This window comes from Phyllostomus discolor, chromosome 13, assembly GCF_004126475.2.
Source record: "Phyllostomus discolor isolate MPI-MPIP mPhyDis1 chromosome 13, mPhyDis1.pri.v3, whole genome shotgun sequence".
Classification (NCBI taxonomy): Eukaryota; Metazoa; Chordata; class Mammalia; order Chiroptera; family Phyllostomidae; genus Phyllostomus; species Phyllostomus discolor.
The window spans coordinates 34,689,250-34,702,674 of NC_040915.2; the positions used below are offsets into that span (position 1 = coordinate 34,689,250).

General features: G+C 55.3%; 1 protein-coding gene across 2 annotated transcripts in view; it reads right to left on the reverse strand.

Moving 5' to 3' along the window:
- Positions 1-12,605, reverse strand: part of LCP2 (lymphocyte cytosolic protein 2) — a 39,062-nt gene extending 26,457 nt beyond the window's left edge. For both annotated transcript variants that reach the window (XM_028528453.2, XM_036013615.1), the window contains exons 1-3: positions 12,194-12,605; positions 8,060-8,122; positions 2,927-2,973 (exon numbers count right to left, since the gene is read on the reverse strand). In XM_028528453.2, the coding sequence (XP_028384254.1) occupies positions 2,927-2,973; positions 8,060-8,122; positions 12,194-12,271 (188 nt within the window). In that variant the 5' untranslated portion in view covers positions 12,272-12,605. The remainder of the gene's footprint in view (positions 1-2,926; positions 2,974-8,059; positions 8,123-12,193) is intronic.
- Positions 12,606-13,425: the final 820 nt, after the last annotated feature.

The window sequence follows — 13,425 nt, forward strand, 5'->3', positions numbered from 1 at the left end:
CTACAGTCCCCTGGTGCTCCTCTCACTGTTTTATTTTAACCGTCCTGTGCGTTTCACGTCGGGTGGTTGCCAGGGCTGCGTCTTCACGTTTACGAGCGTTCTCTTCTGCAGTGTCTGATCTTCTGTTAGGCCCGGGCAGTGCACTTTCTATTCCTGACATGACTGTTTTTATCTCTAGAAGTTCTGTTTGGGTCCTTCTGTGTTTTTCATGCGTCACCTTCACTTTTTGAACACAGGGGCTACCGTGGTGTGACTCTCACCTGCCGCTTCTCCCGCCTCCTGTGTGTCGTGGCTCGGCTTCGATGCCTTGGTTTTCCTCCTCGTTGTAGGTCATGCTTTCCTGCTCATTTGCATACCTTTTCACCTCTGATTAGGTGCTTGATACTGTGGATTGTACTTGGTCGGGTGATGGATGTTTCTGTATTCCTGTAAATATTTCTGAGCCTTATTTTAGCATGCAGTTCTGCTACTTGGAGGCAGTTTAATTTGTTTGTTTGTTTGTTTGTTTTCTCAGTCTTGCTCTTAAGACTTGCTAGGTAGGGACAGACAATCTTTTAGACGACAGCTAATGATTGCCCACTGCAAAGGCAAGGTCTTTCTGTGCAGTCTACCTGGGGACGATGAATCTGAGGTTTTTCCAGCCTGCCTGGGAAAACCAGGCACCATTTCCAGCCCAGTGGCTAGATCCCATCTCCTCCAGCGTTGGGTGGTCCTTTCAGAGGGTCTCCTGGCCTTCCTGCGCCGATCGCAACTCAGCTGAACAGGACCCCTTGCGGTTCTCCGGGACATTCTCTCAGGGCAGCTCCCTCTTCTCCTCAACTCGAGTTCACCAGACTCCAGCTGCCTTCTGGGCCACGGCCTGGAGACCCTCTCGGAGTGGCGAGCAGTCACAAACATGGCCACGTTGCCTTCCTCCTCTCATTATCTGACACCCAGTGTCTTGAAAACCACTGCTTCGTAGATTTTGTCTGGTTATGTGGGGATTTCAGGCGGGAGGGTAAATCTGGTCTCGTCACGTCTCGTTGGGCAGAAAGCCAAAGTCCCCATTCACGTGACAGAAATGGTTAAAGCAGGTGGGGAGTGGCGGGGACCACGGCGACCTGGGCGGCACGAACCCCGTCCAGACAGAGCAGTAGACACTCAGGCTCACCCGACTGCGTCCCCACGGTCTACTCCGGGCTCTGGATCACACACGCTTCCGTTTACCTCCACAGAAGCTCGATTTTGTGAAATAGTCTTCGGTTTTAAAACTGAACTAAACCATGTGGATCAGACCTAACGTGTCTGCAGGCAGGCTGGCGCCCACCAGCCCGTGCTGCCCCCGCTGTGTTAAGTTCTCTTCTTTAGATGGAGCTGTGGAGTTTCCTTCCTAGAGCTCCACATCTCTGCAGACAAAGAAGTGGCCCGCATCTGCACCCTCCAGTGTGGCAGGCGCCAGCTCTGCGTGGCCATTGGCTTTGGAAATGTGGCTCGTATCCGGGGAACTGAATTGTTCATGTAATTTATCTTTTTGTTTTTCTTTATTTTATTTCATTCTTTTATTGTTGTTCAAGTACAGTTGTCTGCATTCCTCCCCACCCCCCGCCACCACACCACCACTAGAATTTTTCACTTAATTTCAATGTATGTAGCCATACGTAGTCAGAGAAAACCCTCAGGAAGAATAAGCGTTCTTTAACAACGTTTGCCCCTGGAAAGAGGCACACCAAAAGCGAATCTTTATCCTTTTTATCCCTGTTCACCCTTTCAGATGCAGAAAACCCAAGAGTCCTGTTTTCCCTGGTTTTCTCCTTCAGACGCCCTACGTACTCAGAGACCCCTGGCCTGCTACTCCATTGCCCTGCTTCCCTTTCCTTATCAGGAGCTCTGAGGCCCTTGGGGCAGGAGAAAGGAGCTCAGAGCATGTCCAGAGCACAGGTCTCACACTGGGGTCCCCCCAGATGAAATCTAGCTCATAGAGATATTCGCTCGGGCTCCTATAGTATTTAACAACTTCTGAATCAACATTTAAAAGTTGAGGCACGTCACACAAAACCAATGTAGCTAGCTCCTTCTGGTAAATTCAGAGACACAGCATCCTTGGGTCCACATCGATGAGCTGAGGAGCTACTGCTCTCTGTGGGTGGAGAACGTAATTCTGATTTGCCCCAGCCTCCACCGCGCCCTATTGTTCATCGGCAAGAAGGCTTCGTGTTGGTCGCCTCTTCGATCGCCCTCATTGTGGTATTATTTTTCTCACAGTGGAGAAATATTTCTCCATACCCATGTTTTAGTCCAAGGTGGTCAAATGAAAGAAAAAAACAAAACTCAGCAGGGCTTTGTACTTCTCACCCTGGCCCATTTTGCACACTCATATCACCTGCCTGGCTCCCAGGAGCATTTGAGCACGCGAGGCCTTCTCTAGAGGATGGGAAACAGAAGGCACGCTAGGCATGCCGAACTTCCCGTTCGGCACCCACGCCGGACTCTGGTGACGGGGCACGCCCCCGACAGCCGCTGCCAAGCGGTCCGTGTTGGCGGACACCACAGTGTGCCTTCCAATCCTTCACACATCTGACTCCCTCATTTTACTAAGCTCGAAACTTAAGCAATCTCCGGGTCAGCAATGACACCACAACGAAACCTCAGGTCGCTTGACTCTGGAGGTATTGTCAGAGGCCCCGGCCACCCTGCCAGGGAGGGAGGAAGTGAGAACGTGGTTCGGAGCTGGGCTCGTCTCTGGCCAGAGCAGTGGGCACACCAGCAGCCCTGGATCTGTAACTTCCTTTTCCCGACTCACCCCGAAACTCCTTCCCCGCACATGGCACTTGATTTCACTCTTCCTGCTCCCTTTCCTGTGTCAGGCCAGCACTGATAGATCACTGACTCAGGTCCCCATCCCAACCTCCGTTCCCCAAACCACCCGAGGAGTCAGGGGGGTACTTACGGCACCCGGAGCTTAGGGAACTTCTGGATGTCATTTTCCGTCAGGTTCTGAAAGGAAGACACCAGCAGGTTACAACCCACAGGCAGGGCTCTGGGCCGGGGCAGCAGAGCCGGGTGTGACACAATAAGGAGTGGTGGGGACTGCAGCACGCTGCAGAGTGCACCCGGCCCGCTCACACAACAAGGGCAGCTTCTAGATGTTGTACAGAAGCCTGCAGGCCTATCGCCAGATCTGCTTTTTTCAAAGGGAATACCAACATGTGGATTTTGGGTGAAATTTCCTGAGTTCTAGATTATCGACAAGTAATTTTAACTTAAACAATGTGAGAGCTAAATTGTAGGACCAAACAGAATGTGTTTTGTGGGCTAGATCCGGCATGTTCTGACCTCTTCCCGTGTGAGGCTCTTACCACAGACTCCAGGGCCCCTCAGTCCCTGTCTGAGCTGAGCAGCTATGGGCAGCCAGCGGGGGGGCGGGGGCGGGGGGGCTGTACCCTGAATCCACCACCACAGCCTAAAGCCTCTCTCACCAGGCTTACCAATAGAATTTTCTAGATTGGGGGATGCAATAACTGAGAAGGGAAAGAAGGAGGAAATAATGTTTGTGAAGAACTGATGCCGGGTGTCTGCCCTACAGCACCTCGATTAACCTTCACACCAACCCTGGGGATGTGGGAACTGCCAGCATTCCCATTTTCTGGATGTGAAAGCTGAGGCTTGCTTGGGGTGTGAGGGGAGTTTCAGCTTGGAGGGGATGGGGCTGGGGTTGGAAGCCTGCTCTCAGGCAGCTGCGGTCAGTTTTCTTCCTGTCGGCTTCCTTCCTCCTGCGTCCGAGCCCTTTGAGGGCCTGAGTATTGGAGGGGAAGGGGGCCAGAGAAGACGGCGGCTGCGAGGGCAGAGGAGGGGTGGGGGTGCCAACGTTGGAAATGGAAAAGAGGAGGGCGGGCTCGCTTGCCGGAGAACCAATGCTGAGCCCAAGAAGGGGCCCCATTCACGTTCTAACTGAGGCCAGAGGCCGGGAGGGCAGGAGCTGAGGAGTCAGACAGGCTGGGTTTGAATCTTGCTTCATTTGCTTAGCAGGTGTCTGGTTGAGGCCCGCACTCCGCATCTCTGAGCCTCAGCGTCCTTATCTGTAAAATGGGAATCATCTGGGTAATAATGGCCACCTTTCAGGGGTCGTGAGGACCGAATGAGATTATATATATATATTATGTGTTTGACACCATGTTGCACACACCACATATAGGTGTGAAAAATGGGGGAGTTAGATGAGTAATTCTACCCCCGGGGGAGGGAGCAGCTGGGGTCTGGCTGGCTCTCTGAGGTTAGTGTGTGTGCTTTCTCCCCCCGGGGGCTGAGAGACACCTGGAGGGTGTTTTGCTGCCCCCGGAAAGGGCTGGCGCGCTGCCCTTTGAGCCCCGCTGGCACAGGCCCAGGGGCCTGTAGCAATGTGCACGGCAGACTCGCCGCTCCGGCTCTTAGGAACAGCGACCAACTAACTCAGTCCTCAGACCACGCAGCGGGGTTGGGGCATGCGTCTGCCAAGAGTCCTGAGAAAACCAGGGCTTTGGGTTAAGCTTCTAAACTTCCTTTTCTTTTTTTAAACATCACTGAGCAGTGGCATCTCCTCCCTCCCAAACCACCCCCTCCCAGGATCACTCTGAGACTCCTGTGGTGGTGGTGGGGTTGGGGGGGGGGGGGGGCAGGACCAGCGGAGGGCTTCCTGGGAGCTCCCTGAGGGACAGAGAGCTGAGCACAGGGCGGCGGCCACCACCTTCGGTTTTGCTGAGTTGGGGACATAAATGAGGGAATTGCGGGAAGAGAGGGAAGGAGAAGCTGGCTGTGACCCTGGAGACACAGAGCAGCAGGAGTTCAGGGAAAAGCGAGCCCTTTAGAACAGCGACAGGAGCTGGGAGGACAGACGAGAGACGTTTAGTGGGGAGTTCTGCTGTGCGATATAGCCCCTCCTCCACCTCCGTGACAAGCCTGCTACAAACTCTGAGCTGCCTGCACGGTGACTCGGAGTTAGGCCTGTGGCTCTGCGGGGACATGACTCTGTGCTGAGTGTACCCTCCAGGGGGGCACGGAGACGGGAAAGCTACAAACCGGCCCCACCGGGAAGGGTGACGTGGCTGACGCGACGCTGCTGCTCGAACACCTAGTACCCACTCTCTCTCTCTTCCCTACTGACAGGACTTGCATTTTGCCCAGAGCGGCAAAGGTGCCTCGTTCAAAACACATAATACCCTGCCAAGGATGTCCAACCCGTGGTCTGCGGGCCACATGCAGCCCAGAATCGCCATGAATGCGGCCCAACACACAATGGTACATTTACTTAAATCCTTTTTTTTTTTTTTTTTGCTCATCAGTTTTCATTAATGTTTGTGTCCTTAACGTGCGGCCCAAGACAACTCTTCTTCCAGTGTGGCCTGGAGATGCCAAAAAGTTGGACCCCCCCCACTAGACTGTCTCGCAGAGGGTTGGGGTCACAGGACTCAGTGTGACCAGTGGGATATAACGGAGTTCCAGTGGACAGAGCTTCTGGAAGTTACTGCTTTCCTGAAAACAAGGGAAGGCGAGGTATTCCCCGTGCCCTTTCACACCTTTTACTTTGTGCCCTTCCCCCCTCCTCCCGCCTGGAATGCAGACGTGATGGCGGACTATGGGGGAGCCATCCTGCAGCCACGAGGACAGAAAGAAGCCACCGGCTTCTTCCGTAAGCTGGATGGGGCCTCGGGTCTCAACGGCTTCCTTCGGCAGCCCACCAGCCACAGGCACCCGCCTCTCCATTTCTTATCACTCGAGAAAGATAAACCCCGATGTGGTTAGGCTTCTGTCGCACGCACCGTACGCCTTCCTAAGCCCATTTCCTCCTTTTCTTCAACCTTCTGGAAGCATCGCACCCCCCGTTTCCCATAAAAGAAGGTCTCGCCCTTCTTACTAGAAAACAAAATGGTAGCGAAACACATTCAAGAGGCCCGCCAGCTCCTATGCTGCAGAAGAAGGAAGGAAGAGGGAGGGAGAGAGGGAGGGAGGGAGGGTGGGGAGAAGGCAAGGGCCTTCCACTTTTGCTTTTAACAGCAGAGTGGCCCTGGATATTACAAAGCTGGGAGGAATGACAGACAAGAGGTTGGAGCTCAGGTCAGGAGCTCACAACGTGTCCAGGGCGCCTGCCACAGAGCGTGGGCCTCACCAGAAGCTGGAGCAGGTGCTGGGCTCCGCTCCCTGCCCTCCTGGCTCTGAGGCCTCTCTTTCTACTTCCCCGTTTACACAACAATCAGGATACGCAGCGCGTCTGCCAAGCCCCAGGTACTGGAGCAGAGGAGAGAAAGTGGCTCAGATACGACTTCACCTGGGAAGGGACCCTGCCCTGACAGACCCAACACTCACATGGGAGGTGCCAGGGGGACCCACAGGCCTGGGAGGGAGGACAACGCAGTTTCGTGTGCTCAGGTAACAGAGGAGGGAGATGGGGGGGGCTTGGAGAGGGCAGGCGCTTATTCCAGGTGAGGCAGGGCATCGGGGCTATAACCAGGACCACCCTCAAAGATGCCACCCCCCTTCCCACTTGCCCCGATGAGTCTTTGTTCTCAGTGCTACCAGCACCACAAGGAAACATTCAGAACTGTCAGTAATTTGCAAGAACAACGCCATAATGACACTCCAGGAATTCCACTGGCGCGAAGCTCAGGATGAAGAAGTGGCATTGTTAAAAGCTCACGTGGGGTCAGATTATATGAAAGGTGTGCTTGAGTCCAATTACTAGGTGTGTGACTTAGAACAAGTCACATTACGCTGTTCCTCAATTGCAAATGAGGTAGTTGGAGCCCAAAGGGCCCTTCCTGCCCTAAAATAAGCTTCTGGGAGGCAGAAATCACATCTTAACCATCTCTGTACTCCAAGCACATGGAATGGCCTGCTGTTGTGTGAAAGGAAGTCGAGAAAATGCTTGTCAAGGGAATGGATGGGTCCACGAATGACCGATGTACATGGAACCACGAATAAACGTGTCCAGTTGGCACATGAAGGCAAACTAGCATAATTCAGACCCACAGGGACACAGGTTTGGTCTCAGCATGAGACTCGAGAGACGCCCAGCAAGGGGCACGTGACTGTGGATGGTAGTGAGCTTACCATCACTGAAGGGATTCAAGTAGATGCTGGTGGCAGGGATGCAGCACAGGAAATGGGTTGGTGCGCTGGGTAGAAAGCTAGTGCTCATGACCTCTCTGGCCCCTTCCAACCCTGGGGCCCCATGGCCCAATTGACTAGGCCTTGCAGGGAAACACAGGTTGGCTTGCCCTCCTCGTTCCCAACGCCAATCAGAAGCATCTACCCCGTGAGACCTTTGAAGTCTGTTTAAAGGGTGAAGAAGTGTGCCCGGAAGAGACAGATCTGTGTGTGGTCAGAGTCTGTGTTCCATGGGCAAAGGTGTCATTTCAGGGGAAACGCCCAGACCACTTCCCCAGCCAGCGGCTAATGCCTCTGTCGCCCCCATTAGAGCCGCATGCCTTCCATCCGGCAGCGAATCCTGAACAGACAGACAACCGTATCTTACTTAGCCTACACTTGAAACGGTTTGCAACGTAATGGAGTGGAAAGAGCCAGATCGCAGGTGTTTAATTGGCACAGGACTAACTATGTGAAATTAGTAGCCAGAAACAGAAATGTAATTGGAATAATGAGGGTGAGTCCACTCTTCATTCCACTCCGTGAGCACGTGCCCCAGAATGAGAGATGGGAAGAGAGAATCTTCTGTTCTCCCAGGTGGTCTTTTTTTTCCTAGGGGACTTCTCCAAGTGTGAGTGGATGTGAATAGATTTTCAAGGGGTGCGTGGGGGGAGGGGCGAGGGGTGATTTTAACTATACTTGGATTTCTTCTTTAAACTTGGCCTTTGGAACGTGCTTTGGTACCGGCGCTTTTCTGCCAGGTGTCCTGCCAGGAGGACCCTGAGAGGCGAGGAGTGAGGCTTCCTGTGGCACCTCTGCAGGCGGCGAAGGGTGGTGTTCAGATCCTGCAGGCAGGCGTTGACCCTGGGCATGCTCAGCGACAGGGCAGACCAGCGCACCCTGCGGCCACTGCTTAAAGGACAGAACGGCCGCGGTCTCCGTGCATTGGACTGGCAGCACTTACCAGAAAACGCGGCCCGTCAATGTGATGCTTCTTCACAGCCTTCTCACAGTCCTTGTAGTTCAGCTGCAACAAGGAGAGGAAGGCGCCGTGAGTGCCGGCAGGCCCATGCCATTGGTTCCCCTCCCTCGCCTGCCCCCGAAGGTAGCAATCTGTGGTACTTGTGGCTAGCCAGACTCCCCGGTCCCTCCCCTGTCAACGGAGCGGCCGGCCCCTCCCTCAGCCCTGCTTTCACTGATCCCTTGGGACTCTCTGAAATGGAGAACTTGCCTCGGTCCACGGCCCCGGGGCCAACCCCAACAGAAAGAGAGTGCCTTCAAGGCCGCACGAGGCTGTGCACCTCAGGCCAGTGCAGGGGAGCCGAAAGAAGAAACTAAGTAGCATCCATTGTCTCGCCTCCCGAAGGTGGCCTGGGTGGACAGGGCGGTGTGCTGCCGTCAATGGTTTTATTCGAAGCATACTGCTAAATACCACAGAGGTTATCATTGATATTCGGTCTTGTTAGCCTGACTTTGTCTCCCAAAATTACCTGGAAGGAATCACTAAGCACTGCCTCCCGTTCTTGCAAACTTCCTTTGAACGGGAGTTTAACCGTTCCCTTGTTGCTAGACATCTAGGGGGTTCACCAAACTGCCGCTCCAATAATGAGAATGGCAACTGCTAGAAATGACTGGATGCTCGCTCCCGGGCAGGCGCTGCTCTGACCCATTAAACCAGCCTAACTCATTCAATCCCAACGTTTTTCAGAGGGAGAGGCAAAGGCTCGGGGAGTCAAGTAAAGGGCATGAGGTTCCGAGGGTGGTAGGTGACAGAGATGATGACCAGGTTTCAGCCAGAGGCGTTCACGTCCCCGTCAGGAGCCACCCTTTGTTTGTTTATGACCTTAGAGCTGACTCGCAGGAAGTACAGGGGAGCAAGGTGAAGGGCAGCTTATCGCACCATCCAGGTCACAACACGGGCCCCACAGACATTCTTCCGCATCCAGTTTTGGTCTCTTCTTCTGCGTGACATAAGTCATTTAAGTTACCTTCTCAGGATAGAGTCCTAGGGTTAACAAGGATCGTCACTTTGAGGGTCCTGGTTGCTTTCCTGAAGAGTCACATCAGACAACGATTCTATCAGGCGTCTTGGACAGCATTCGAATTTGCATTGGAAATGACTCTAATTCGAAGTCGGAGTATTTGAGGTTAAATGTTTGTCCCCAAGGGTCCTAAGTCCTCACTGGTGCTGAGTCTCACAGCTCGTGGCAGCCTCCTTCGGGCACAAATTTAAAACCCGGGCCTTTTCTTACGGCCAACAGGACTACAAAGTAAGCACAGCCGTCGCGACCCCTGGGCTGGAAAGGGCAGGTGAGTGTGAGGAAGCGCAGAAGGAGCTGATCTAGAGGTCAAGGTGGGAAACAAGCAGCATCCGAGCAACCCTGAGCGTCCCTCTTATCTTCGTGCTCTGAGCCGTACGTGGTTCTTGGAAGCGTCAACTGCCTTTAATGCGTCATTTCCACTGTCCTCGTTATCAGAGGGATCTCTGGTTGTGCAGAGGGCTGGCTTCCACTCTAGACAGACAGACAGCCAGCCCCGTAGCCTGGGGCCTGCCCAGAAGGCTGATTCTGGTCCAACAATATCTGGGCTTGGCCACCCCGCTTTGGCTGGCACGGGTCCAGAGCAGGTGCCTGGTGTTGCAGAGGGGACAGCTGAGGCCCCGAGAGGCCTGCCGCCTGAGGCCTGCGGTCACACAGTGCACTGGGAACACAGCTGGGATTAGAACTTCTGGGTCTGAGCAGAGCCCTCTGCACTGCACGGCCCAGAGATGCTCTCCAGCCAAGTCAAAAGGCACTGGAGGGGTTGAAGAAAAACAAAACATGACCTAAGACCTCCTGGGGCTTCCGCTCCAGACAAGAGGATGAGCTGCACGGCACTGAGGCCGTGAGACACACAGACGTGCCAGCCTGCTGGAGTCTGGTGACGACAGCAGGAAGAATGGACGCTCGAACAGAAATCGCCCCTCTCTCTCTGCTGAACGCATCCTGCACGTTCCTCCCTTTAATTCCCCCAGCCACCCCACAAGGTTCGGCACTGTTAGCACCCCTATTTTACTGATGAAGCACAGAGAGGTCAAGCAACTAAGGCAACGTCACCAAGCTAGCAGGGGGCACAGCCAGGATTCAAACCGGGCTGTGTCTGACCCCGGGGCCGGCTGGGGAGGTGTTTCCCAGGAGGGCCTGACAGCTCTGCTTCATTAGAAATCGCACCTGCCCGTCAGTCTTTTACATAGGAGATTCGATGGCTAAGATCCATCCCCAGACAACTCCGTGGTAGTGCACTTGGTAGTTTCTCTCTGGGGGACTGCGGTGCTCAGGATTTGAAGGGTGTTTATCTGAGTCCCTGGGCGGGGGGTCTTCCAGATCACAGATGCCCCTCAGTCTCCTTGTTTCCACCTTCGGTCCTTTTGTGCTGGGAGGGGAGGCCTGTTCGGGTGCTGAGGACTTGTCCCAGGGTTTAGGGTTTCCAAGAAGAAAGTTCTCCCTTTCCCTAGCTCGGGCAGAGAGCCCTCCCCCTGAACCACCCTGACCTGCAGCCCATCTCCCTGCGCTGAGGGAGCATGGCCCATGGATTCTCTGTCACTGGGTTGGGTCGTGCGTTGCCCTTCTCACATTGCTGCCGGAGCCTGCCTGGGCCTCCCAGCCTGTGCCCTGGTTTCCCGCCCTCATTCTTGATTCTTTTCCCCTTTCTGTACAGAGCTCAATGCCACTTGATTGCATCCTGACAAATGTCGCCGGTTGCTCCAGTTCATTTGGTCTACATTTCAGAAAAGTGGCTAGAAATACCCCTGGAGAGTCAGGTGTCCCAGCCATCTCTATGCCCGCAGCTCGGAGACCCGAATGTACTCTGGCCTTTCAGAGGGAGAAGGAATGGAAACGAGATGCACGCACGGCGGCCCCTGATAGGGTCTCTGGGCTCTGCCTCCGTCCTGCCACACCCGGTGCAACGTTGTCATACTTTTCTCCTTCTTAACGTTGGGGAAGGACAGCTGTGACAGTCAATGCCTTCTTGGTCCCCCGAAGACCCCAGGTTTGGCTCTGTGCCCCAGGGAGCCTTCTCTACCCCAGGAAAAGCAGAACGTTGAGCTTGGATGGTCTCTAAGGCCTTGACTTTAAACTCTCATCCGTATGATGGTCTGGAGTGTCCATGGAAGAGGGTGCCAGCCTCCTCAGATGGGTCAAATGTCCCCCACAAGATTCTGTACCCATTGCACAGGGACAGGGGGTCCCTAACTCAGTCACACGGCTTGAGATCTGCCCAAGCATATAGGTGGCCTGGGGCCCCCCCAGCAGATGACCAGGCATGGGGACCTTTGAGCATCCCCAAGGCTGGAAGGGTAGGGCACCAGCATTCTGGTCTCAGCTCTGCCACAGCTCGGCCACTGACCCTGCCTGGCTCAGGCCCATCCTCTGCAGGAGACAGCTTCCCCAGCTATAAGCTGGGCTCCTTCTAGTTTTCAGACCTGCCTCTCAACACTGTCATAAAGCTCCAGGGAGACTCTGTCCCAAGTAAGACATTGAAGGACCCTCTTTCTGGGTCACCGGCCATGCCGGCCCAGGTGCTGCTACCTCCAGCATCGCTCACCAGAGCCTTCTCCACCCTCCCACACTGCCTTTCCTTCGCCCCACGCCCAGGACCCCAATCCTCCCTTTCTGATAAGTAGCCTTGACCTCAGTTACAGCAGCTGCACAACTCGGGGCACGGACTTTGACACCAGACAGGGGACTGGAATCCCGCCTCTGTCACATGTATTCCCCGGGGCTTTGGGCCGTGTAACCTCCCTGAGCTTGTTTTGCAGCCGAGCCACAGGGGCAGGCAGTGTTAAACGGGCGGTGCCTGGAGAGCACACCGCAGGCCCTGGCTCGGAGCGGGCGCCTCCCTTCTCCCCCGACCTCGCCGCGGGAACACTCCGCGGTGCGGATAGATCTGCAGGGCCCTCGCTCGGGGGGTGAGCTTGCCGCGAGGGTGGACGGCCACTGCCATCTTTTTCGCCTCTCGTGTCTGCCTGGATTCTTCCACCTTCAAGGTTCCGTCCAGCCCGCCGCCGCCGAGGGCACTGCCGGCGGCCCCACCACCACCGACCAAGAGCAAGGCTCACCTTCCTGAAATACTCCGCGAGGCTGTCGGGGTCCCAGGTCAGGACCTCGGAGCGGAAGGGCACGTTTCTCAACGCCATGGCTGCTCTCCTGGGAGGAAACTCACAAGCTGAGCGTGGGTGTAGCAGCACCCATGGGCCGAGAGCCCCCGGCCCAGAGCAGGGAGGTGTCCTTGGCTCTTCCAACTCCCAGCCACCCCCTGGAACGGCCCCGTCGGAGCTCCAAACGTCCTTTCTGCTGCAGCTGGATCCCAGAAAGCAACGCTTCCTCTACGAGCAAATATGGTCTCTTCTCAGAAAACGACTCAGCAAGTTTCCTTTACCACTTCCTCTGCTGGGCTCTAAATAAGTAAACAAGGAAGCCCAGCTCCAGTGACTGGAGGGCCAGAGAGCGCCAGCCGGTTGGTAATTCCCCACCGGTCCCGGCCACGCCAGCAGCGCAGGGGGAGTGGCGCTGCAGGGGAGCTGGGCTCCAGTGTGAGTCCGAGTGGTTTCCCTTGAACGTCCTGGCGCCCGTGGGTCTACACCGCAACCCTGATTGGCTGGGTCTTCGCAGGTTAAAATCTATTCTGACAGTTGACCTAAAATATAGACAAGCGCCCACATCAGTGAATTGCGGGGGGAAGGGGCAGGGCCCGCGTGCATCCTCCACCCACCCCGCAGGCTCGCTCTGAAGGGCAACGGTGAGATTTTTCCAGCTGCCTCCTTAGAGTTATTAGCAGAGGATTCTCCGCGAGTGAGTGAGTGAGTGAGTGAGTGAGTCAGGCCCCCAGGGCCAAGAAAAGGGATGCGGTGGGCAGGGCAGGCTTAGTTTCTTGCAGGATGGTTCCCACGCCATGGGTGAGGCCTGGAGAGCTAGGAAGCTCAGCTCCCCCGTCCGTACAGCAGGAAAACAGCGGGCTTGCTTCCCGGGCCCCTAGAACTTAGGTGCGTCTAACTAGACACCCTTGAAGGAAAAAAATTCAAAGGAAACGAGTGATCGGGTTGGACGCCACCACGTATTCCGTTTCCTACAGAAGTCCTCCATATACTATATCCGAAGCACACATTCCCGGAGTGGCCCCGAGCCAGGGATGGGGGCCTGCTGTTTCCGTAGTCGGCCCCCCACTGGGGGGGGCAGGGAACCCTGTGCGCTCCTCGTCGTCTGAGCACTTTGTCAGCACGTGTACCTGCGCCGCACTGCGGCCTCTCAACACGAGTTCACGGCTTCCTCCAGTGACCTGCGTTCACACGCA